Raw genomic sequence first — 27,435 nt, 5'->3', positions numbered from 1 at the left:
AAACAATCTGTCAACTTTAACTAAAATAATGGCAAATAAAAGATATTAATTAACACACTTGGAATCAAACAACAAGCTGTAATATTTCTTAATATCTCCAAATAAAAAGGGAAGTGGTAAATAGAGTTTCAAATTAGTGGAAAATGAAGATATTTTAATGTAATTAGTATCAAAATAATATTTTAAATTACCTCTTTTCTTATTTAGTACCAGCAGAAACTGTCCAGAAGTTATGGACTGGCTGCTCCCCAAATCCTTTCTTGCCTTGGCTTCATCTGAAGATTTACTCGCACTTGCTTTTCTTGCCGTTTCTTCGGAGGCTTCTTCAGGATATAGCTCTTCAACTGCTACCTCAGGTGTAACGAAAGGTGCTGAAGAATTCTGAGGGTTGGCTGTTTCAGTTGTGGCCAAATCTTTCCCAATTGTACCCTCGAAGGCATAGGATACAGGATACTCCGCTGATTGACTCAGCTGACATTCTGATTCTTCCTGATTGTCCATTGTTAAGATTTTTTCATCAGATTCTCTCCCCATGCTATCAGTTTTCAAAGGGGAATCTTGTTCTCTTTGGACACTTTCTTCAGATGCCGATGAAGCATCATATGGATCGATGATAAGCTCGCTGTCAAGCTCAGCTTCACGTTCCTCCCTCAGAATGCTGTACTGGACTGAAGAAACAGAAGATGGTGGAGCTCCACCAGCTTGTCTGAATGCCATGTAGCTGCAAGCTTCAGCTTCTTCCACAGAAAGTGATTCATCTGGCACTACCTCAATTTCTGAGTCTCCAGATTCAGCACTGCTGGCATCAAGGTCCAAGGTTGTTGCCTGTAGCTGAGGCGCATTCAGCTCAGGCTCATCTAGTTTTGTTAAAGTATCACTTGTGGGTGTCTTTTCAGTTGTGGCATCTAAAGGAAAGCACTGTGCTTGTTCCGAAGTCTTGCAGGTAGAAGGATGTTCCTCCTCCAGGAAATGGTAAGCAGCTTCAATCTGTGAATCAGATTCTTCTGCAATAATAAATGCAGACAGAAAATATGCTCCGTGAGCATAGTTACTTTCTTTATGTCATTTCAAAAGCACACAATCAAAACTGACAATTCTAAAACTCAACTGGATGTTAACAGAACTTTATGATCAGGTGAGGGTAAATCTCCCTTTTCTTTCCACCTATAGTCGTAGATTTGATACCGTTCAGAGGTTGGCTCGGTACAGCAACCCATTCCTGTGTCCATTTACCTCAAGTATCTATTCTATTTCCTTCTTAAGTCATTGACCATTGTAACTTCCACCCCTCTCAAATGCAGAGAGCTCCAGGTACTTGATTGTTACCACATGTACTCCAAAAAATGTCTTTCCTCCACTCTCTGAGCGGAATAAACCTGGTATTATCCTTCACAACACTGCTCCAAAGAGTATTTTCTTGCTAAAATTCCACCTCCTGATAACCAATCTAATGGATACCCCCCTCTTTCTTAGAAGAATCGTGAACAGAAGGAAATTTGCAGATGCTGGAAATTTCAAACAACACGCAAAAAATGCTGGCAGAACTCAGCAGGCCAGGCAGCATAAATGGAAAAGAGTAAACAGTCGCTGTCTCAGGCCGAGACCGTTCATCAGGACTGCTGAAGGGTCTTGGCCTGAAACGTTGACTGTTTACTCTTTTCCATAGATGCTGCCTGGCCTGCTGAGTCCCTCCAGCACTTTGTGTGTGTTGCTTTGAAGAATCATAACTGGATGATATACTCTACCTGTGGCCTAACTAGAGTTTTAACACAATTTACCTTACTTCTGTCCTTAATTCTTCAATACCAGTATGAAGCAAAAGATCCCATATAGTTTGCTAACTACTTTATTAATAAATCCTGCCCAATGCGGATTTTTAGATCTGCCTTTGGATTGAGAGGGGTGGAAGGAGCAATAATCCATGACTGCAGAAGGAAACTGAATCAATATTTGGAGGCAAATAATACAGCCTTTTGAACTGTATTGACTCTATGTCATTCAATCAACATCGCCTCTTTCCATCCCATCTGCCAAAATTTATCTCATTTCCACGAGTTAAATTCCATTTGTATTTGTCTGCCTTTTCTGCTACCCACACAGTGGATTGGTATTATCCTCAGTGTTTGCTACTTCAAGCATCAGCAAATTTTTGAAATTTTACACTGTATTCCAACTTCTAAGTCACTTGCATCAAAAATAAAGGCAGTGATTCTACACAACTATTGGGGAACACTACTCACTACGGTCTGAAAAACAATTTATTCTGACTTAATGTTCTATCCTTGTTACCAATTTCTTTTTAGCTGAAAGTGGCAGTTTTATTTATCAACCTTTAACATGGTAACACCTACTCAACATCTGCCATATTTCTAAGGTCTTGTTAATTCTTAAATATACAATTATATTAGTTAATAATGATCTACCCATCACAATCCTGAGCTGGCTCTCTTTCATTAAGTCAAATCTCTCGAAGCACCTGCTACTTGTTCCCGTGATTGTCTCCTAAAACAATGGTGTTATATTGTCTGGTCTGCAGTTTAAAAAATATTCTCTCTCAGTCCATTTACAAGCTTCTGACATATTTCCATATTCAGGGAAAATTAGAAGGCTATTAAAAACCTTTCCACTGCCATTTACCTTATCAGCCTGGGATGCATCTGACTGATACAATCAACTTTTCCAGTAAACCTCCCTATCAAGTTTCATTTCATCCATTACTACTGTCATTTCTGCCTCTTTGGACATTTTATCAATATCCCCTTCTTCAGAAAACAGCAATAGAAATGATTCATTATGTACTTTATCCATTGGCATATTATTTTCTTTGCCTCCCTTAAACCTCAGCCCACCTTTTGTAATCCTTTCAAAGTACTGTACAAGCTAATAGATAATTTTGGGTTCCCTTTTATAGTAATTGCATTTTATTTCATAATCTCTCATTCCCAGCCTTCTCTTTTCTCAATTAACTTTACTTAGTTTACTTCTAGCTTGTGGAATTCATCTGATATTCATCAAACGTCTTATTTTCTTTGCTCATATTATTTACCTCTCTTATCAATCTGGGAACACGAGCTTTGGTTTCCTTCACCTCTTTCACAAAGATCTCATTGTGATGTTATAATTTTTATTCTGGTCAACCTTTGGGTCCACATTACACTAACTACATCATCCCTCCCTTTGTCACCCATGTTAGATTGTTTCATGCTCTACTCCATTATTAAAATTATAATATAATATGAAGGAAAATGTTTGCCCACCAACACCTGACCTATCTCATTCTCCCTATCTAGCAATGCTTTCTTCCCAATTGAGCCAATAACATACTGTACTACTTAAGGAAGGACCTCTGACATTTCAGGAATTGCTCCAATCTCCTTTCCCTTTCCCCCAGTATTATTTATCTACCTAATGACTGGGATACAGTCCTCAATGTCACCACTAATTGAAATATTTAGTTATTTGTACATCATGTCTCCCTCTCCCTGTAGGCTTCCCCCTATTAGAACGACAATACACTTTTAATTTCCCAACTTAAGTCAAATCCTTTCTAATCTTGCCCCCTAGGAGACTGTCTCTTTCCAACACTACGATCTATTCCTGAATTAGTATCACCACCCTACCTTTTCACCGTCCTTTCATTTTCTGAACAGAATGTATCCATGAATATTAAATGCCCAGTCCCAACCAGTTGACAGCCAGATTTATGTTTTTGCTGCTACATCTAAGTTCTATTTGACCAGTTATGCTTGCAACTCACCAATTTTATTCATTATATTTTGTCTATTTATCTAATGGATTTCATATCTACCTTGATGTTTCTTATGGCTCTGCGCTGACTTCCCCTATTTAACTTGGTATTACGTCCTTCGACATAGAATTACACAGCACAGAAATGGGCCCTTTCAGCCCAAGTCATCCATACCAACCTTGATCGCCTACCTGCACTCTGTCATTTGTCCACATTAGGCTTGTATCACTCTCCACCTCTCTTATCCTATCCAAATATCCTTGAAAAGGTGTAAATTATTTTTGCTCCCACCACCTCCTCTGGGAGTTCATTCCAGATATTCATCAACAACCTGTGTCTGAAAATCTTGCCCCTCAGATCTGCTTTAAATTCACCCCCTCTCTCCTTAATCCTCTGGTTCTAGACTTCCCTGTCCTGGGAAAAAGACAGATTATCTATTCTATTCACATTCCTCGTGACGTTATAAGCCTCTATGAGCTCACTCTCAGCCTCCTGCATTCTCGTGAGAAAACTCCAGCATATTTCATCTCCTCTTGTAAATTCAGCTCTCCGTTCTAGGCAACATCCTGGTGAATCTCTTGTGAAAACTCTCTATTGCTACCACATTCTTCCTATAATGTAGCAACCGGAACTGTACACAACACAATACAACCCATCTCTTGTGCTAACACCAGTTCTTTTATGTTTCTATTTCTAGTGTACAGCTCCTTCCAGATTTAGTTTAAATCTTCTCCAATCACACCTGTGAGCCTCTCCACGTAGATATTGATCATAGTGCTCGAAGTGCAAAATGTCATCTTAGAAAAAATGCTTCCTGCCACAGAATGCCTCCAGTGATTTAAGAATTGCTGCCCGTAGTCCAAACTTCTAGACATGAGTCCATAATCCTTAAATATTGAGGACTCCTTAGATTACTGGACCACAATATTTGTTCTCCTTGTGGTACATGTTGTTATCAACCACACGACTCCTATCCAGTACCTCTAGAACATCCTTTAGCCTGGAATCAGGAAGGCAACTCATCACGTGAAACCCACAATAACAGTTAATGAAACATCTGTCTGTCCCTGTAACTTTAAAAGCTCTTAAAATAATTGAGCTTTGTTGTTCCACCCATGGAGTTCCTTACCTATTAGTGTCAATGCACTCTTTCAAAGTGTTGCAAAATGTAGCACGACCTGATTACCAACCCTATACCAACAAGTCCCTGTGCCTTTTCCTATTATTCTGGAGGGCTATTCATTGACTGGCCTAAACTTTCTCTACCTCTGGAGTGGCCAGCTCATGGAACACTCATGCAGGAAACTTTCAGCTTCCATCTGCTCTATTCTGCATCCAAGTTCAGAAATCCTGATGACAATTCCATACAAGTGGCTACTCAACAGTCCTGAAGATCTTACATGGCACAAGAATTTTGTGGTTGAAAATTGTTTCCATTCATGAACTAAAAACTTTAGCCCTTCTTTTAAAATCAAACTACTAGCAGGTGCAAAAAATTGATTTCCAATTATTACCATTCCTGTGGACAAGCAAGTCTTTCAATATTCCCTTATTCATTTGAAGCAGGTTGTGTAGCACACAGGCAAAACTCCCCTGCTTGATAATGGAACAAAGGAGGAATTCACCAACTGGTTATTCTAAATGTGAGAATCTCTGTAATCCCACTATTCATTCTTACTTCTTCAGCCTGCAAAACTTGGGGACTAAATGACTATAACCTTGGACGGTATTTTTTTCTTAATAGTGTCCTGCCAGGTATTATGTGTATGAATCTGCTTACTCTTATTAAACGTGTAAATAGTCAGGTTCCACATTAATGTCAATAGCAACTCTTTTGTCATCAGTAGAGATACAAATTGATAAATTATTGTTCTCTAACTGTAGGTTAGAATACTAATTCGAATGACTGACTACCACAGAATAACCATTTGTAATGAGACTTGAGAAAGAAAATTAATACTAGTTTTAGCACGAAGCAAATAATGCTATTTATCAAAGCAAAATGTCAGAGCCAATCCAATCTTTTGCCAAAATAATTATTTCTAGATATCATGAGTAAGAATATGTGTGACCTAAACTTTGCTATGACCTGGTATGCAGAGAATGGGCAAGCAAGATTGTGATCTACTGCTTAACCATTCTGCCAATAACCATCAATGTTCACACAAAAATCACAAAGAAGGGATCAACATAATGGAATTTGTTGATTTTTGTTTTGAACAATTGTTTGTGCAGTCTGAAAAAGTACAAATCAGTAAGAAGCAGAGGGGCAAATGTTTTCCCCCAAATAGAATTTTGCTATTTATCAAATTCATGCGCAACTAAAATATATAGTTACTTTTTCTACCCCAACCCATCCACAATCCTGCTCTTTTAACTAAAGTGAAAAACAGACAGGTGCACATCTTGAAATAAAAAGGCTGAAGTAATACATGAATTGGCGGTATTATAAAATAAAATATTTTAATTACTTTCCAGATGTTGTGGATGTTGAACTAACCTTTGAAGAGAAAATAGCTCACATCCAAATGGCAAATTTGGGGAGTAACTATATGGGTTCAGAACATAAATTTCTGCAAAGATGGAAAATCTGGATATATTTTGGCCAGTTCAAAATGAAATCACTTCTGCACTGCAGTTCACATTAATAATTTGACTCAAGGTAGACACCTTCTCACAGATGTTTTAAAAGCCATTGTCTTTGCCATGTTTGCAATTGATCTCTAACAAAGCTAAATGGGAATGAATTTCGAGGTCTAGCGGAAATACAATGGCATATGGCAGAATTAAACATTTTGTCAGAGGCTAACGAAAAAATTCTCAAATGTCTAAATATATAGTCAGTGACTTGATGGCAGTTAAATTATAATTCAGACACTTGTGAAGACAGACAGTAACATAGAGAAGAGGAAGGTAAGGAGAAAAGCAGACAGGTGGGATTTTTTATTATTCTATTTTATTTTCTTGAAATAAGTAAAAGAAAATAATCAAGAAGGAAGAGAGAAAGAAAAGCAGGAATGAGTGGGCAACCAGAGATCTACAACATGCATTTTAAATCAGGACTTACACCAGCCAATGCATCCATCAAACACTACAAATTAATTTCAGTAAGTACAAAGGAGAGTAGTCTTCCCTCTGGAAATGCATTTTGTATGCTTCCTTTCGCATTTGGCTGTCAGTGGCAATTTTTAAAAATATTTTATTTGCCACCCTGGTGCTGAAGCTGCCTAGCTCCATTAATTGGACAGGTAAATAATGAGCTGAAGCACTGTTACTAATTATATGGAAAGGCCACAGGATGGGGAAAAACTCAAAGCTTTTTACACCAACTGCCAAGAAAAATATAATGACAAAGCAGAATGTCAACAAATACAGTATACAGACAATATAATTACTGTAATGCAATGAGCAAAAGACAATTATAAATACACACACACACACACGTATATGAACATTGGCAACCTAATGCAATAATTACCTGAACTTGAGGGTGTAGGTGTTTGAGAGATTGGACTGTCGTCATCAGGCTCTGATACAGTCACAGTTGGAACTACATCGGATCCTTGCTTTGGTTTAGTCTCTTGTTCATGCTGTGATTTGCACCCACTATTGGGATCTACTATGGTTTCTATTTCAGTGAGCAGAACTTCAGCTGGCACCGAGCACGTAGGAGTTATGTGAGTACTCTGCTGCGTGTCCCCCATTTCCCATTTCTCGGAGATATCTTCATCTGAAGGCTCTTCCACATATGGTGCCGTTGTTGGTTCTTCAGGACTCAGGCTTGGGCTTATTTCTTCTATTAACTTTGCTTCCTCAACTGACTTCTTCATGTTTTCGGGGGAGGCTTCTGTGTCATCTGGTACGTTATCTACAAAAGGCATCGTCTTCTCTTCCCAGAATGTCTCAGCTAACTCCTGAGCTTTTGATTCTCCAGAATGGCATAAGTCAATATAATTTTGGACTTCTACTTTCTCTGACCCTATTGGGTCCACCAAAGTTTTGGCCAAATCAAGAGCATCCCCCGGTGTCATCTCTATTCCTGAATCTGAGCTGATCATACAATGAGACTCAAAGCTTGGAATTCCTCTTGCAGCGAAAACCTCTGGATTATACTCTTCAAAACCTGATGATCTAACATGCGTTCCTTCTGTAACTTCTATAAAGAAAATGAAAAACATGGAACAGTGACAAATGTGATTATTGTTTTCATCTGCATTTCATCCAAAATTGACATTCTATCCAAATAGCTTCTTATGCAGTGTTTAAAAGTTGATGCGGCTATTGAAGTATTTTTGAAGGGACTCTACCCTTAGGTTCATACAAGAAGGTTAATGAAGTAGAAGCTATAAAGAAACATCAGGACTGTAGAAAACCATTAATGCAACACTTCATTCTTTATTTTATTCAAAATAGGTCAGAGGAATAAGGCACAGAAGAGGGGCCTTCCTATCCACACTGACCTTTTTGCCACTCTTCTACATTAACTCCGTTTGTACCCATTGGTCTCTATTCTTCTATACCTTGCCCATTAAAGTGCCTGACTAAATGTTCAGTAAACAGACACTGTCTCAAATTCCACCACCTCCTTTGGTAGCAGGTTCCAAAAATTCAACCCTCTGTATGCAAACCTTCCCTTCAAATCTCCTTAATATCTTTTCTCTCATCTTTAACATGTCCTCTTGTATTTGTTTCATTAGACAATGATTTTAAATATCTCTCCCTCATATCAATATACAGGAATTTCTCTTCATTATTAGTGCAATGTTATTAAGGGAATGCTATTCTGCTTCACTGAAAACAATAATTGACATTTATACACATAAGCAAGGAAAATACAGAAAACAAAACACCACAAATGCATCCAAGTAGCAGATATAATCCTATTTCAGCAAACCAGCTTGTAATTTCACATTATGGTCATTAAACTGCTCTACACGTCTAACTAGGGAGTACATTAGCTAAGATTTTTAGTACATAAAGAGCAAAGGAGTTTAGAATGACTAAGATTTATCAACAGCTAATCAATGAAATTTCTACAACTTAAACTGTTCTCAGATAATTGAGCACAACACTAATACATGAATATTCTTCCCATTTTAATCCCCTTTTTCTATTACCTTGTTTATATTCCTCAATTTTAAATTTTTTTTAGCATTTCTTCATTTAAGATCTATTACTTACCTTTTTTTTAAACTTCATTTACCTTTTCCTATCTATTCTTAAAGTAGGATGGGAAGATTGTCTAGTTTTTTGGTCACCCTTTGTTAGTTTTCTCACTCATGCAATTAATTCTCGACATATACATGGATAAAATCAGAATCAGATTTATTAGCACAGTCATGGTGTTTTGTGGCAGCAGTACACTACAAGACATGAAACTTACTATATAAATAAATAATTAGTGTGAAAAGGGAACTCAGAGTATTGCTCTCCTTCACTGAGATTAATAGGAGATAGTTAATTATTATACATTTCCATTCATACTTACTCTTACTGGTACAAAAATAAACTTGTCCAGCAATGACATGTTGAACCTGACAGTACCTTCCAAAATGCAAACATCACTGTTTGAGCATGATAAAAATCTGATCACTCATCTAAATCAATACTGTATACTTATGATCTCACTTACCATATACAAGAGCCATTTGTAACAAAATAGTTGCTCAGAATAATATCAAAACATGGGCAAAAAAAAACTTTTGACATGGCCGTGAGCATACAATTTTTTTTTAAACTGGTTAGCTAAAGGCTGAAAGCTAAATTATTAATTCAATGCCTCAATCATTTCTTGCCAAATTCCTTCTTGAATATTCACAGGAAATTATAAGGGAGGAAGAGCAGCCTCTCGAACCGGATAGGTACCAAAGCCTAGTTATATGGATTACTTGTAATTGTTTAATAACAAAACTAAATATTGAAAGGGAATCCTCTGCATTTGTAATTTGGATCAATATGAGGCAGAGCAGCTGGCTGGACGTAATTAATGCAGGAAGCAGGCTTTTGCTGCTTGGACAAGTCTGGAGGGGTTTCCAAACTGCTGAGATCAGATGTCCCGAGCACCTTTCACAACTCTGCCATTAAGGAAGAATGATGATGTTCCCCTGATGAAATGGAGGCCAGTTACATGTAGCGTATTATCAAAGCTGAACAGTAGTCTGAGTTCATGCTGACTCTTGAAAGGACAAATAAGCCCAAAAGGCTTCAGCTCTGTGCAACTCAGCCTACCCCATCCTCTCTCGTCTTCAATGGCGAGACATTCACTCTCTTCATCATCACACTACGATATGACCACAGATTATTCTCCTGTGCCTCAAACTGACCAGTTTTCGACATCCATGGCTAGTAACACCATTTTTTTATTTATTCATTTACAGGATGTGGGCATCCCCAGCTAAGCCAGCGTTTATTGCCCATCCCTAGTTGCCCTTGAGCAGGTGGTGATGAGCTGCCTTCTTGAATCGCTGCAGTCCCTGAGGTGTGGGTACACCTACTGTGCTTTTAGGGAGGGAATTCCATGATTTTGAACCAGCAACAAAGAAAGAACAGCAATATGTTTCCAAATCAGGATTTTGAATGAATTGTTGGGGGATTTCCATGGACTGGTGTTCCCAGGTACCTGCTGTTTCTTGTCTTTCTAGATGGTAGTGGTCATAGGTCTGGAAGGTGCTGTCTTAGGAACTTTGGTGTGTTGTTGAAGTGCATCTTGTAGACAGTACACACTGCTGCAATTGTTCGTTGATGATGGAGGTTTGGATGCTTGTGAAAGGGGTACCAATCAAGAGGGCTGCCTCGTACTGGATGACGTCAAGCTTCGAGTATTGATGGAGCTGCACTCATCCAAGCGAGTGGCAAGTAATCCATTACACTCCTGACCCGAGCCTTGCAGATGGTGGAGAGGTTTTGGGAAGTCCGGTGAGTTACATGTTGCAGGATTCCGAGTACAGGGGTACGGTAGAAAATCTTGTCACATGGTGTGAGCAGAATTATCTGCAGCCTAATGTGAAAAAGACTAAGGAGCTGGTGGTAGACCTGAGGAGAGCTAAGGTACCGGTGACCCCTGTTTCCATCCAGGGGGTCAGTGTGGACATGGTGGAGGATTACAAATACCTGGGGATACGAATTGACAATAAACTGGACTGGTCTAAGAATACTGAGGCTGTCTACAAGAAGTGTCAGAGCTGTCTCTATTTCCTGAGGAGACTGAGGTCCTTTAACATCTGCCAGACGATGCTGAGAATGTTCTACGAGTCTGTGGTGGCCAGTGCGATCATGTTTGCTGTTGTGGCTGGGGCAGCAGGCTGAGGGTAGCAGACACCAACAGAATCAACAAACTCATTCGTACAGCCAGCGATGTTGTGGGGATGGAACTGGACTCTCGCACGATGGTGTCTGAAAAGAGGATGCTGTCTAAGTTGCATGCCATCTTGGTCAATGTCTCCCATCCACTACATAATGTACTGGGTGGGCACAGGAGTACATTCAGCCAGAGACTCATTCCACCGAGATGCAACACAGAGCGTCATAGGAAGTCATTCCTGCCTGTGGCCATCAAACTTTACAACTCCTCCCTTGGAGGGTCAGACACCCTGAGACAATAGGCTGGTCCTGGACTTATTTCCTGGCATAATTTACATATTACTATTTAACTATTTATGGTTCTATTACTATTTATTATTTATGGTGCAACTGTAACGAAAACCAATTCCCCCCTGGGATCAATAAAGTATGACTATGACTACTATGTAAAGTCACAGAGACACAACTGACTGGAATTCTGACTGGCAGTCTGCCTAACTCGTATTCTAAAGGAATGGTAACACACACACAAAATGCTGGAGGAACTCAGCAAGCCAGGCAACATCTATCAGAAAGAGTAAACAGTCAACATCTCGGGCCGAGATTCTTCACCAGGACCCTTTTATCCTCTTTTCCACAGATACTGCCTGGCCTGCTGAGTTCCTCCAGCATTTTGTGTGTATTACTTTGATTTCCAGCACCCGCAGATTCTCTCATGCCTGGTGGAAAGATGCTCCGAGTTGAATATGAGAGAAACTGGCAGCTTCAGGCTGGTGAACTCCAGCTTGTCACGATTCGACTGGACCCTGGATTTCTGGCCCTGATGAGCAGCAGCAAGGCCAGGAGATAACAGTGAACACAGACTAGTAAAAAACATTCCAATACAAAAGGACTATTATAAACATAGACTAAACAGAGCAGATTAAGGGGGGGGGGCGTTGGTCAACGGCCTTCCCCAGTAGCACAGTCTGGATTCAACCATGCAGACACCAGTATGGTATGGTATGCTGTTGATCAGAAACAGAAAGTTTATCTACTGCTTAATTTTGCTTTCTCATAATGTTGATAACATTCTAGACACAGTTGTTTTAACTTGCTAAATATTCCAAAAGACTACACTGCAGATATCATATCAAAACAATTGCAGCCGGAAAAAAATGATCAGTACTATAGGTAGAGGGTTCCAGGATTTAAACTCATTGATAATAAGCGGAAATGAGACAGAGTCAAAGCGCAGCCCAGGCCTGAGGGCAAGGAAAAACCCGGGGCTTAATCGACTTAAGTATCAGGCCAAATTGGAAAGGTTGGACACGGGCCAAATCGAGGCGGCAGGCCCCAGGCCTGAGTGCGTATATCAAAAGGGCAGGGCCCAGGTTCAAAAGCAAAGAACCCTAGGTTTGGACTAGGTTAAGTGCCAGGCCAGATCGTAAAAGGTCATGGTGTCGGGACCGGAGGCGAGGGACAGGCCGGGCCGAGCCAGACTGGTTCAGCTCAACGCTCCACAAGGTTTACTCATCTCTGCTCTGAAATTGGCTGCAGTGCTGCTTGGCTTCGTGTCTGTGGACTCACTTTCATGAACGCCAGTTCTGAATACCATTTGCTTACTTTTATTGTTTGCATGATTTGTTTTTTTTGTCTCTGCATATTGGGTGTTTGACAGTCTTTTTTAAAAAATATATGGGTTCTATTGGGTTTCTTTGTTCTGTGGTTGCCCGGAAGGAGATGAATCTCAAGGTTCTATAAAACATACGTACTTTGAAAATAATACTTTGAACTGATTTTTCATTTTCATAATCATCCATCTACAATTGGAAAGGTTCAAACAGGCCCTGTAATTAAAATGTCACCTTTTAAAAAATTTGTGCATCATGCTGATCATGTGCTCCAGTAATTATTTGCTTTGGCAGTCTATATTTTACATTTCGCAGTCTATTATTGATGCACATTGATTTCTCCATGGGTTGGCAAGATTTTCTTATCACAGAAGCTAGTCATGCATTACTTTTAGAGCTTTATTGATGCCATATTGTGTAAATAATTGTGGGTTACCATCCAGCTCAGATACCTTAGGTGTTATATTGAGGCTTACCAGCATTCAAAATAGAAGCTGAATTTCTCAACATTTAATATGTCTGCAACTCAAATTCTACCTTCCCACCTATTTTTCTCCTAGGCTTTTGACTTTTTAGTTTCAGCATGAAAATCCAAGTTTAATTAGTTGAATTTTTCCTCTTCCATTTTTTCATCAATTCCCTGAAGAATGGCTCCTTAGCCAGCTCAATGGTACACAGCTGGGGCAACGTCTGTTTTATCATTAATGGTGATGCATTTGTTTTACTGCCAAGACATCTGCTAGTTTGATTTTTAATTTTGTGGGCCCCTTGTTAAAGGCAGCACCGAGCACCACATGTGTAGTTGAAAGATGGCAAACTATAGGGATGCTCATCTGGTGCATACACCCATGTGCGACCACAAGATAGAGGAGCACAATTAGACCATTCACCCTATTGAGTCTGCACCACCATTCAATTATGACACATTTTTTTCCCCCAACCCCATTTCCCTGCCTTCTCCCTGTAAACCTTAATCCCTTTACCAATCAAGAACCATCTCTGCCAAAGACTTGGCCTTCAGAGCCCTCTGTCTCAGCGAATTCTGCTGGTTCACCACCATCTGCCTGTGGAAATCCCTCTGAAATCAGTTTTAAAGTGATGTCCCTTTATTCTGAGGCTGTACCTTCTGATCCCCGACTCTCCCATTGATGAAAATATCCTCCTCGTGTCGACTCTATCCATGCCTTTCATATCCTGACGAAGGGTCTCGGCCTGAAACGTCGATTGTACCTCTTCCTAGAGATGCTGCCTGACCTGCTGCGTTCACCAGCAACTTTGGTGTGTGTTCCTTTCATATCCAGTCAGTTTCAGTTTCAATGAGGTTCCCCACCACCCTTTGCACATATTTGTATGTTTGTGTAACAACGCATTTGGTACTCTGCTCTTGCATAGCTATTCATCATCAAAACCTCTAATATGAGCTCCAGCTGAAGCTACGACGACAGCTCGTTGGGCACGAGGATCCCAGTGTCTCCAGAGTAAAAGTGAAGTCATTGGCCATGAATGGCCATCAGTGGTATTGCCACGTGTTCCACAGCAGGCTTCAATAAAAACAGCTACTGTTCTGTAGAGTCACGTATATATAAAAAAAAGTGCTAGAGGAACTCAGCGGGTCAGGCAGCATCCAGGATCTCTGCTGTTCTATCAGCATGGGTGAGCTCCCATTACTGTTTACAACCAGACAAAAGGATTTATTTTCATCAGTCTCCAAATAAAGACGATATGAATTGCATCCTACAACTCATGCAGACTGGCACCAAGATGAACTTTTGAAAAGCTAGTGAATACTATGAGTTTTAGCCTTTCACTGCCAATCATGAAACATACGGTGCTTTTTTCTGAAAGCTGTGTCACCATACCGTGGACAAGTAGTGTCAAGTAATGCCCATTAATACCATGCCAAGTGGCATTCTCTTATTTTGATTCAGGTGTGATCATAAATTTTAGTTGCTGAATAAATGAAATACATAACTAAGCACAAATATTTATTTATTTCACCACTAATTTTATGCAACATTCTGTGATAGTTCATCATCGAAAAGGATGAATACAGAACCGAAGGTGTTATATTTGACTGCGCGCAGCATATGGAATAAGGCAGATGAACTTGCAGTACAGTTGCAGATTGACAGGTCAGATGTTGTAGGCATCACTGAATCATGGCTGAAAGATTACAGCTGGAAGCTTAATGTCCAAGGATATACGTTGTATAAAAAGGGACAGGCAGAGGGGTGGCCTTGCTCTGTTAGTAAAAACTGAAATCAAATCATTATAAAGAGGGGACATAGAGTTGGAAGGTGTTGAATCATTGTGGATAGAGCTAAGGAACTGCAAAGGTAAAAAGACCTTGACAGGAGTATACAGACACCCCCCCCCCCAAACAGTAGCAAAGATGTGGTTTGCAAATTACAATGGGAATGGGAGATAGAAAATGCACATCAAAAGGGCAATGGTCCAATAGTCAAGGAGGATTTCAACATGCAAGGAGATTGGGAAAATCAGGTTGGTGCTGGATTCCTGGAGGGGGGATTTCCAGAGTGCCTACAAGATGGCTTTTTAGAGCAGCTTGTGATTGAGCCCACTCTGGGATCAGCTATTCTGGATTGGGTGTTGTGCAATGAACCAAAATTGTTTCAAGAGCTTGAGGTAAATAAACCCTTTGGGGCAAGTGATCATAATATAATCGAATTCACCCTGAAATTTGAGAAGCTGAAGCTAAAGCCAAATGTATCAGTATTATATTGCAGTAAAGACAATTACAGAGGCATGAGAGAAGAGTTCACCAGAATTAATTGGAGAAGAACCCTGGCAGGGATGACAGCAGAGCAGCAATGGTTGGAATGACACAACCGTGACTAGCAAGAGAAGTCAAAGCCAACTTAATAGCCAAAGACAGGGCACATAATAGAGTAAAAACAGTGGAAAGTTAGGTGATTGGGAAGCTTTTAAAAACCAACAAAAGGCTACTAAATAAAGTCATTAAGAAGGCACAGATGGAATACGAAAGTAAGCTAGCCAATAATATTAAAATGGATACCAGAAGTTTCTTCAGATACATAAAGCATAAAAGAGAGGCGAGAGTGTATATTGGAACCTCTCGAAAACAATGCTGGAGAGGTAGTTGTGGGTGGGGGGGGGGGACAACGAAATGGCAGACAAACTGAATAAGTATTTTGCACCAGTCTTCACTGTGGAAGACACTAGTGCGATGGTGGAAGTTCTAAGTGTCAGTGGTCATGAAGTGTGTGAAGTTACCATAACTACAGAGAAGGTTCTAGGGATACTGAAAGGTCTGAAGGTTAAGTCACCCCAGGGTTCTGAAAGAAGTAGCTGAAGTTGGAGTCAACTGTTAAGGATGAGGTCTCAGGGTACTTGGAGGCATGATATGATAGGCCATAGTCAGCATTGTTTCCTCATTGTTGTCTGACAAATCTGTTGGAATTCTTTAAAGAAATAGCAAGCAGGATAGACAAAGGAGAATCGGTTGATGTTGTGTGCTTGGATTTTCAAAGGCCACACATGAGGCTGCTTAACAAACTATGAGTCCATAGTATTATGGGAAAGATTCTAGCATGGATAAAGCAATAGCTGATTGGCAGGAGGCAAAGAGTGGGAATAAAGGGGGACTGTTCTAGTTAGCTGCTAGTGACCAATGGTGTTCCATGGGGGTCTGTGTTGGGACTTCACAGCATATGTTTTTTTTCCTCCACCTTTGGAGATGGTGGAAGTTACGGAGGATGATATGGTTCCTTCCTCCACCTGTTCAGAAGATCACGATCAATTCTGTGCCTTGTCCCCTACAGCACAAACCCTCATTCATGGGTTATCCAAAACTCATGGAGTCTTGAGGATGAGCAGTGACTAAGCATCCACATCCTTCTAAACTAAATAATTTGAACACTTACAGTCTTTGACATAAAGAAATTTGTTATCTCAGTATTAAATATACCCTCTTTATTCAAAGGGTACTCCCTTGAGTTCTATTTGGACAGTCAAGAAGAAACAAGTTCTCAGTAGCTTTTCTGTCAATCTCTCCCAGAATTGTCAGTGAGATCATTTTTCTTATAAAATTCTCCCTTGATCATAGACAATCATTCCATGGAACACCAGCCTTATACCAATGCAACAACTCTGAAGAAGTGAGATATGAAGACCAAAATTGCACGTCAGATGTACAAACAGACTCATAGAGCTACAGCACAGAAACAGGCTCTTGGGTCCACCAAGTTCCCACTAATTATTAAGCAGCCATTTATATTTACCCTTTTCTTATTCTTGCCACTTCCTCAGCAACCCAACTTAGGAGAATCTCAGCAAAATCAACTTTGGACTTCAACCCCTATGCTATATGGGCCAATATATCATTAATCCCCCTGATTGTTTGCTGTGGTGTTATACAATTTAAAAGTATTAAGTTCATCCTTGTAAAGGAAGATTTATTTTCTTTATTTTCTTTAAGAAACTTTATTTTCTTTATTCAAATAAAATGAAATATCATAAAATATTTCATCTAGAGATAAATTTGAGGGAAGCTTATTACTTTTATTGGGAATCCAATATCAAGGTGTGAAAGTGAGGAGAATATTATCAAGTGAGGATGGTTATTGAATGGTCAACTTTAGTGAGATTGCTAACACAAAATAATCTGCAGATACTGGGATCAAAACAACACCCACAACAAGCTGGAAGAACTCAGCAGGTCGGGCAGCATCGGTGGAAACGATGAGTCGATGTTTCAGGCTGGAACCCTTCATCAGGACTGTAGGGGGAAGGGGCAGAGGCCCTATAAAGAAGGTGGGGGGAGGCTGGGAAGGAGAAGGCTGGTAGGTTCCAGGTGAAAAACCAGTAAGGGGAAAGACCAAGGGTTGGAGGAAGGGAAACAGGGAGGTGATAGGCAGGAAAGGTGAAGGAGGAATAGGGGAAAACACAATGGGTAGTAGAAGGAGGCGGAACCATGAGGGAGGTGATAGGCAGCTGGGGGAGGGGGCAGAGTGAAATAGGGATAGAGGAAAGGAGGGGGAGGGAATTATCGGAAGTTGGAGAATTCTATGTTCATACCAAGGGGCTGGAGACTACCTAGACGGTATATGAGGTGTTGTTCCTCCAACCTGAGTTTAGCCTCAACATGGCAGTAGAGGAGGCCATGTATGGACATATCTGAATGGGAATGGGAAGAAGAGTTGAAGTGGGTGGCTACCGGGAGATCTTGTCTGTTGTGGTGGACGGAGCGGAGGTGCTCAACGAAGCGGCCCCCCAATCTGCGTCGGGTTTCACTGATGTAGAGGAGGCCGCACCGGATGCAACAGAGAATAGTGAGATTGCTGTTATCACCCTTGAATCCTTTATTTACATAGAACTTGAATAGAAAGCAGCTATCTAGATTTATACCCTCACAATTCATGTAGCCAAATACTTCTCTCAGTTCTTTCATCTCTGGCCGCATTTGTTCCCAGGATGCAATTTCCATTCCAGTGTATCAGAAATGTCCTCCAAAGAATGGGGTTTCCCTTCCTCCACCATTAAAGCTGCCCTCACTTTCCATTTCCCAAACATCCACGCTCACCTTCTTCCCATTGCCTTAACAGTGATAACGTGCTTCTTGTTCTCACCTACCATCCTATGAGCTTCCACATTAAACACATCATCCTCTGCAACTTCCACCATCTCCAAACGGTTCCTACTACCAAACATATCTTTACCTCAGCCCCCCTCTGCTTTCCAGAGGGATCATTCCCTTGTCCATTCATCCCTCGCCATCAACATCCAACCTGGCACTTACTCCTGCAAGCAGCCCAAGGGCAACATCTGCCCATTCACCTCCTCCCTCACTTTCATTCAGGACCACAAACAGTCCTTCCAGGTGAGGCAACACTTCACCTGCAAATCTTCTAGGGTCGTCTATTGTGTTCAGTGCTCCTGATGTAGCCTCCTCTACAATGGTGAGGTGAGGCCCATTATAAATTGGGGGACCACTTCATCGAGCACCTCCACTCCATCCACCAAAAGCAAAAATTTGCAGTCATCAAACATTGTAATTCTGATTTCCATTCTTGCTCCAACATGTCAGTCCATGGCCTCTTCTTATGGTGAGAGGAGGCCATCCTCAGGTTGGCGGAGCAACCTTATATTCTATCTGGGTAGCCTCCAACTTGATGGCATCAATATGGATTTCTCCTTCCAGTAAAACAATTTCCCTCCCCTACCCCTCTTCTATTCCCCACGTAGGCCTCTTACCTCTTCTATCACCTACCCCCCCCCACTGGGCCCCCTCCTCCTTCCCTTTCTACTATAGTCCCCCTCCCCCCACCCTTCCAGATTCCTTCCTTTCCAGCTTTATCTTTCCTACCCACCTGGCTTCACCTATCACCTTCTAGCTATCATCCTTCCTCTCTTCCACCCTGTCCTTTTATTCTGGGATCTTCTCCCTCCTTTCCAGTCCTGGAAAAGGGCTTGAAACGTCAACCGTTCATTCATTTCCATAGATGCTGCCTAACCTGCTGAGTTCCTCTAGCATTCTGAATGTATTACCCAAATACACTACCTATTCCTTTTAGTCTCTTGCCTGATGTGTGGGAAGAGCTGTGGCTTCATAATGTTGGTATAGAATCTGTGCCTAGACCTTTCATGTTCAACTTGAACACTAAATTCTTTGACTCTTTGAGTCAAGAATGTTATCTGAGGTGTCATTGGAACTACTGAAGTATTAAGGCAGATGAATGATCAAAAACAATGGTCTTACATTAACAGTAAGAGGGTGTAGAAGGAGCTTGAAGAAGGAAGTTCAAAGCACATGGACCAAATGGTTGAAGATGTGACTGTTTTTCTAAAATGCTTAATTTACTTCAGTTGGTCTGTTTTACTTCAATGCAGAGTAAAATAATGAATATATGTAAATAACCAACATGTCTCATCCCTTTTCTCTTAAAAAAAAGGGTCCATAATTATAATGAGAACAGGGATTGGGGATGAAGAGCAGACAGTGCCTGCACATGAATCATTTTAACTTGGGGTGGCTATAGCAATCCTGCTCCCACCTTCAAACTCACACTCACTGATGGACATATACAAAGACAGCATTGGCCTGCATCTTTTTAAGGAAAAAGACTTTTTCTAAATAGTTGAGTTAATGGAAGTAAACATTTTACTTCCATTAACCCTTGTCACCACTTCAGGTGTTCAAAAGCATTGGATTTTCCATTTAAAATCTAGCAGACCCGAGAATGACTACTAAATAAACAATTGTTGTTAATTGTCAGACTCCTATCAAAGAGTTACTGTAAATAAAGCTTGCGCATCTATTGTGTAATAATTCAGAGTGATTTAGAAATAAAATTGGGTATTGTCTGCCTTTGGATTGCAATAACTTCTGAATGCCAATATGTGCCCAATATGTAGAAGGCCATCAATTTCGCTGAAGACAGTGAATCATTTTTTCTTTTTGTGATTTTACTGCAAATAAAAACATCTTCTTTCTCAAAGTCCATTTTCATTCCAGGTCTTTTATCTTCTCTTCTTTCAGAGGATGGAGTCACAAACTCAATTTTAGCCATCCATTCACTTCTGGTAGATCTTTTAAAATCTTTCTTCAGCATTCTTAACCTTTTGGTATTCTCGGATTGTTAACAGTACTCTGGGTGTTGCAACCAAATTACCAATTAAAAGGAGAGAAGGAACATATTGTTCTGTTTCTACCTGCAGAGTTTGCACTCTGATTATATACACTGTTGGCTGGTTTTCAGTTGATGTTTTGTTTACCTGACATCCTGTTTATCTGTGGACCCACATTTTCCTGTATGGTTTTCAAAACATTTTGAAAAATTCAACTGCATACCGAGGGGGAGAAAAGATTAATTAACATTGAAAACTGATGGAATCAAAGCCAATTGTGGATGTACAACTCGCTGGATTCCACGTAGAAAACGTGGCTGTAGGTCAGTGATCCAAGTGCGTTTAAGGAAATGGGGTTTTAGACTCCTAATACTGACCAGCTTGTTGGCAAAGTGCAGTCTCTGGTGAATAAAATCGATGATCTCAGAACTAGAGTGCCGAATCAGAGGGACATTAGGACCATGTTTCACGGAATCCGCACCCAATGCAGCGACTCAGATCGACGGGTTTACTATGCACCATCAGGATAGATCTACAGATTCTCAAAAACAGAGGTGGAGGAGTATGCCTCATGATCAGCTCTTCTTGGTGCACAAATAGAACAGTGCTGTCCCAATTCTGCTCACCAGACCTGGAATATCTTCTCTCAATTAAGTTCTGTCCATTTTACCTACCACGGGAGATTTTTGTGTATACATTCCACCTCAGACCAATGTCAATCAGGCTTTAGATGATCTGAGCAATGGGATCAACATGCAGGAAACAGCACACCCTATCGCTTTCACCATCGTTTTGGGGGATTTTAACCAGGCCTGGCTGAAAAAAAATTACTAAACCATTACCATCAACAGATCACTTGCAATACACAGACAAGAAACAACACACTGGACCATTGCTATAACACCATCAAGAATGCCTACCGTGCTATTCCACATCCTCACTTCAGGAAGTCTGATCACCTAGCTGTATTTCTACTCTCTGAGTATAGGCAGAGACTGAAAACCAGTCTGCAGCACCAGTCGTGAGGACCAAGAACGTATGGACAAGGAAGGCACAGGAGCATTTACAGAACTGCTTTGAATCGGGGGTCTGGACCGTATTCAGGGATTCATCTTCGAATCTGGGTGAGTATACTGCAGTTGTTACCGACTTCAAAGGGCCTACAAAGACTTGCTGTATGTTCCCAAATCAAAAGCAGTGGATGAACCAGGAGGTACATTGTCTGCTGCAGGCTAGATCTGTGGCATTCAAGTCTGGCGACCCAGGTCTGTACCAGAAAACCAGGTATGAATTGCAGAGACCCATTTCAAGAGCGAAGAGACAATTTCAAACGAGGTTGGAGGCGACATCGGATGCACGACATCTCTGGCAGGGTTTACAAGACATGACTTCCTGCAAAGCAAAACCCAACAGCATGAATGGCAGCGATGCTTCACTACCAGATGAATTCAATGCCTTCTATGCCCGCTTTGAAAGGGAAAATATAACTACAGCTGTAAAGCAACACTCACAACACGCTGGAGGAACTCAGCAGGTCAGGCAGCATCCGTGGAAACGATCAGTCAACATTTCGGGCCAGAACCCTTCATCAGGACTGTAGAGGGAAGGGGCAGAGGCCCTATAAAGGAGGTGGGGGAGGGTGGGAAGGAGAAGGCTGGTAGGTTCCAGGTGAAAAACCAGTCAGGGGAAAGATAAAGGGTGGGGGAGGGGAAGCAGGGAGGTGATAGGCAGGAAAGTTGAAGGAGAAATAGGGGAAAACACAATGGGTAGTAGTAGGAGGTGGAACCACAAGGGAGGTAGTTGGCAGCTGGGAGAGGGAGCAGAGTGAAATAGGAATAGGGGAAGGGAGGGGGAGGGAATTACCGGAAGTAAGTTGTGTTTACAGCTGTAAAGATCCTTGCTGCACCTGATGACCCTGTGATCTGTCTCAGAGGCCGATGTCAGCAGTCTTTCAGGAGGGTGAACCCTCGGAAGGCAGTAGGCCCCAACGGAGCATCTGGTAAGGCTCTGAAAACTTGCGCCAACCAACTGGTGGGAGTATTCAAGGACATTTTCAACCTCTCACTGCTATGAATGGAAGTTCCAACTTACTTCAAAAAGGCAACAATTATACAGTGCCTAAGAATAATAATGTGAGTTGCCTTAATGATTATCGCCCAGTAGCACTCACATCTACAGTGAGTGAGGATCCGGAGGGCTCCTGTATTGTGGAAGACGCCATGCCCCAGCGGCCTCAATGACTACAGAGCGGTGGCATTGACCTCCCACATCATGAAGACCCTGGAGAGACTTGTTCTGGAGCTGCTCCGGCCTACGGTCAGGCCACACTTAGATCCTCTCCAGTTCGCCTATCAGCCCCGACTAGGAGTTGAGGGTGCCATCGTCTTCTTGCTGAACCGTGTCTACGCCCACCTGGACAAGCCAGCGAGCACTGTGAGGGTCATGTTTTTTTGACTTCTCCAGTGCGTTCAACACCATCCGCCCTGCTCTGCTGGGGAAGAAGCTGACAGTGATGCAGGTGGATGCTTCCCTGGTATCATGGATTCTTGATTACCTGACTGGCAGACCACAGTACGTGTGCTTGCAAAACTGTGTGTCCGACAGAGTGATCAGCAGCACTGGGGCTCCACAGGGGACTGTCTTGTCTCCCTTTCTCTTCACCATTAACACCTTGGACTTCAACTACTGCACAAAGTCTTGTCATCTTCAGAAGTTTTCGGATGACTCTGCCATAGTTGGATGCATCAGCAAGGGAGATGAGGCTGAGTACAGGGCTACGGTAGGAAACTTTGTCACATGGTGTGAGCAGAATTATCTGCAGCCTAATGTGAAAAAGACTAAGGAGCTGGTGGTAGACCTGAGGAGAGCTAAGGTACCGGTGACCCCTGTTTCCATCAGTGTGGACATGGTGGAGGATTACCAATACCTGGGGATATGAATTGACAATAAACTGGACTGGTCAAAGAATACTGAGGCTGTCTACAAGAAGGGTCAGAGCCGTCTCTATTTCCTGAGGAGACTGAGGTCCTTTAACATCTGCCGAACGATGCTGAGGATGTTCTATGAGTCTGTGGTGGCCAGTGCCATCATGTTTGCTGTTGTGTGCTGGGACAGCAGGCTGAGGGTGGCAGACACCAACAGAATCAACAAACTCATTCGTAAGGCCAGTGATGTTGTGGGGATGGAACTGGACTCTCTCACGGTGGTGTCTGAAAAGAGGATGCTGTCTAAGTTGCATGCCATCTTGGTCAATGTCTCCCATCCACTACATAATGTACTGGGTGGGCACAGGAGTACATTCAGCCAGAGACTCATTCCACCGAGATGCAGCACTGAGTGTCATATGAAGTCATTCCTGCCTGTGGCCACCAAACTTTACAACTCCTCCCTTGAAGGGTCAGACATCCTGAGCCAATAGTCCTGGACTTATTTCATAATTTACATATTACTATTTAACTATTTATGGTTCTATTTTTATTATTTATGAAACAACTGTAACGAAAACCAATTTCCCCCAGGATTAATAAAGTATGACTATGACTAAATACTTTGACAGGCTGGTCATGACAAGACTGAACTTTTGCCTCAGCAAGGACCTGGACCCACTGCAATTTGCCTATCGCCACAAAAGGTCAACAGCAGACACAATCTCAATGGCTCTTCATATGGTCTAAGACCACCTGGACAATACAAACACCTACGTCAGGAAGCTGTTTATTGACCATCCCTCAGCATTTAACACCATCATTCCCACAATCCTGATTGAGAAGTTACAGAACCTGGGCCTCTGTACCTCCCACTGCAATTGGATCCTTGACTTCCTAACCAGAAGACCACAATTTGTGCAGATTGGTGATAATATCTCCTCCTCGCTGACAATCGATGCACCTCAGTGTGTGTGCTTAGCCCACTGTTCTACTCCCTCTCTACCCATGACTGTGTGGCTAGGCATTGCTCAAATACCATCTATAAGTTTCCTAATGATACGGCCATTGTTGGTAGAATCTCAGATGGAGATGAGAGGACGTACAGGAGCGACATATACCAATTAGTGGAGTGGTGTCGCAGCAACAACCTGGCACTCAAAGTCAGTAAGACGAAAGAGCTGATTGTGGACTTCAGGAAGGGCAAGATGAAGGAACACATACCAATCCTCATAGAAGGATCAGAAGTGGAGAGAGTGAGCAGTTTCAAGTTCCTGGGTGTCAAGATCTCCAAAGACCTAACCTGGTCCCAACATTTCAATGCAGTTATAAAGAAGGCAAGATAGCGGCTATACTTCATTAGGAGTTTGAAAAGATTTGGTATGTCAACAAATACAGGGCTAGCAACTGTACTAGCATTACTGTAATCCTGTTAACATTTTTTAGATGATAAATCCTTCCCACAAAATGTGTGGCAGTGCTTTTTAAATGTAGGATTAACTTCTGTTAGTTCAGAGGAAGTCCATGATGACCCTTTTTTTTAAAAAGAAAGACTGTCTTTAAAGGGTTAATGATTAGGGGGCAATGCTGGCTCAATCCTTCGAAAAATGACACACTGTAGCATAAAAGATAGGTCTTTGATGGCAGCTTTCCTTCACATATAAATAAGGAAGTATACTTGAAAATAAAGATTAAACCCTACTGTCTTCAGGTCCAATTAATTTTCTTTCTTGTATCAGAGTTGTTATTGAATGGGGGGGGGGGGGGAGAGAGAGCGAGAGAAGTGTCGGCCTGCAATTGAATTGACCCATTGAGTCTGCTTTGCCATTCAATCATAAATGTTTCTTTTCTCAGCATCATTCTTCTGTCGTCTTCCCATAACCCTGTGTTCAAGTCCAGTCACCTTGTTACAGGAAGGATGTTTCTCTGTGGCAGCAGAAGTGTATGATCTCACTCTCTCATGATCTGAGGTTCTCTCAATCTCCCTGCTCCTGTATCTCAGTTTAAAGATAAGCTATAAAGTACATTCAATATCTTTTTCTCTGAGCTGGCAACTGAATGCAAGGGTGGGCGATCGTGTCTTTTCAGTTTTTGAATATTAATATGAAAAAGAATTGGGTTGTGCTGATGTGAGTAGGATTTTTGAATCATGGCTTCAGTGATGCATGGGATAGAGGAACAAGACAGAATATAGAAATATCTCATCATCTCTTTACCACCACCACTAGCTATAGCTTCAAGGACACTTTCCAAATAAAGCATAAACACTTGTCCCTAGGGTTTAAATATGTAATCTCCTCCAACTTGCCATTATGTGCCATCATGTCATGCACAGAAGAGGTCAATCTGCCAGCAAGGCTTGACTGTTGTGGCCATGCCAATGGAAGAGCTGCCACGTGTGTAGTGGATGCAAGGATTAAACCAAGTGAGCGACGCAAAACAAATTAAATGCTATGTACCCATTGATAGAGATGGTGCTTGTAAATGGGTAATAGGAACAATTTGCACCAAACATTTAATGATAGCTGTTTAAGGTCAATATGTTTGTGAACTTAAAAAAAAGGAAAATATTGGAAATACTCAGTGAATCAGGCAGCACCTACCATCTGTGGTGAGAGAAGCAGTTGGATTTCATGGGTACATGAGAGTTGAAAGCTAATCAATAAATAGGCATGGATGGAAGAGGCAAATAAAATCTGAAATAACTCAGGAGGTTAATATAAAAATGCTGTAGGTATGGGATACAAGGCAGAAACGAATGATGATGTAAAACTATTGAACTCAATGTTGAGAACGGTAAAGTCCTAAGTCACTGAAGTTTACTTTAAGCTTTATTGCAATTCCATCTTAAAAAAACAGACAGAGCTGAAGCAGGATGGAGAATTAAGTGACATGCGCCTGAAAACTCAGGATCTCCCCATCCGAGCTTCGATTTCCATGTTTGTAAGAGACCACATCATGAGAATCAAGTGTAGTTGCAGACAGCATTGCTTACTCATGCCTCTTTGGCTTTGAAGAGGTAGTGTGCTGGAAAAAGTACTCCCAAAATACTTTAAGAAGGAATTGAGTTCAGGGACACGAATGCAAGCTAGAAGAACAGCACCACTGACTGGGTAGGCTAGAAATACAAAGAAGTGAACAGTAAGTTCTCAATTTTCTAGTAACCCGTGGTCTTTTCTCTCCTATTATCCTCCACCACCCCACTGCCCAACTATGTCATCTAGTTTCATTACACCTTCCCCAACGTTCTGCCTATCATCTAAACACGATTTACTGGTTCTCCTATACGCTTCTTCAGCTAGTTTACCTATTCAATGTTCCTCACTTATCGGGCTCCAGATCACCTTCCTTATAAGAATCTGGCAACTGCAACCCAATGTTTCTACTTATGACCTTCCAGCCTGCCTCCACCACCACACCCACCTAGCTCCAGCTGCCTATAATCTCCTTCCTCACCTGGCTCTACTTACTGTATGTGAGACACTGCCTCACTCCTCCCTCTCATCTCTTTATTCTGACTACCTCCCCCCTAAACTCTCAGTCCTCATGCAGGATCTCCACCCAAAACACTGATCATCTCTTTGCCTCCACAGAGGCTGCCCTGGAATTGCATGCAATTCAATTTCACCAATTTGCTAGTATTAACCAATTTAACACTGAAAAGTTATGATGCATCACAGTGTATTGATGGCCTCAGACAATAGAAGCAATTCAATAGATGATTACATTCAGTTTCATGTTTACCAGGATTTAGGGCAATACCAAATCATATTTATTCAACATTCAATGTTAAGTCAAAATCTTTTTTTCCTTGGAATGCAGTTAAATTTTTCAAAATGTTTTGAAAACCATACAGGAAAATGTGGGATCACACAAATAGGATGTTAGGTAAACAAAACATTAGCTAAAAGCCAACCAGCACTGTATATAATCAGAGTGGAAACTCTGTGTTGCAGGTAGAAACAGAACAATATATTGCTTCTCTCCTTTTAATTGGTAACTTGGATGCAATACCCAGAGTACTGTTACCAAAAGTTTAAGAATACTGGAGAAAGACTTTATAAGATCTACCAGAATTGAATGGATGCCTAAAATTGAGTTTGTGACTCCATCCTCTGAAAGAGAATACCAAAAGACATAGAATGTAAAGGACTTTGAGAAAGAAAATGTTTTTACTTGCAGTAACATCACAACAAGAAAAAAATGATCGACTACCTTCAGCTAAAGTGATGGTCTTCTACCT

At 41.3% G+C, this 27,435-nt stretch overlaps 1 protein-coding gene across 2 annotated transcripts in view; it reads right to left on the bottom strand.

Moving 5' to 3' along the window:
- Nucleotides 1–27,435, bottom strand: part of rtn1a (reticulon 1a) — a 217,040-nt gene that overhangs the window by 133,520 nt on the left and 56,085 nt on the right. The window contains exons 3-4 of one of the 2 annotated variants that reach the window (XM_063046773.1): nt 7,227–7,904; nt 192–1,004 (exon numbers count right to left, since the gene is read on the bottom strand). The exons of the other annotated variant lie outside the window; for it this stretch is intronic. Of the exons in view, the coding sequence (XP_062902843.1) occupies nt 192–1,004; nt 7,227–7,904 (1,491 nt within the window). The remainder of the gene's footprint in view (nt 1–191; nt 1,005–7,226; nt 7,905–27,435) is intronic. 2 annotated transcript variants of the gene reach the window in all.

This window comes from Mobula hypostoma, chromosome 1 (genome assembly GCF_963921235.1).
Source record: "Mobula hypostoma chromosome 1, sMobHyp1.1, whole genome shotgun sequence".
Taxonomy (NCBI): Eukaryota; Metazoa; Chordata; class Chondrichthyes; order Myliobatiformes; family Myliobatidae; genus Mobula; species Mobula hypostoma.
Note: the sequence above shows the minus strand (reverse complement) of the source record. Positions and strands in the feature narration are given on the sequence as shown.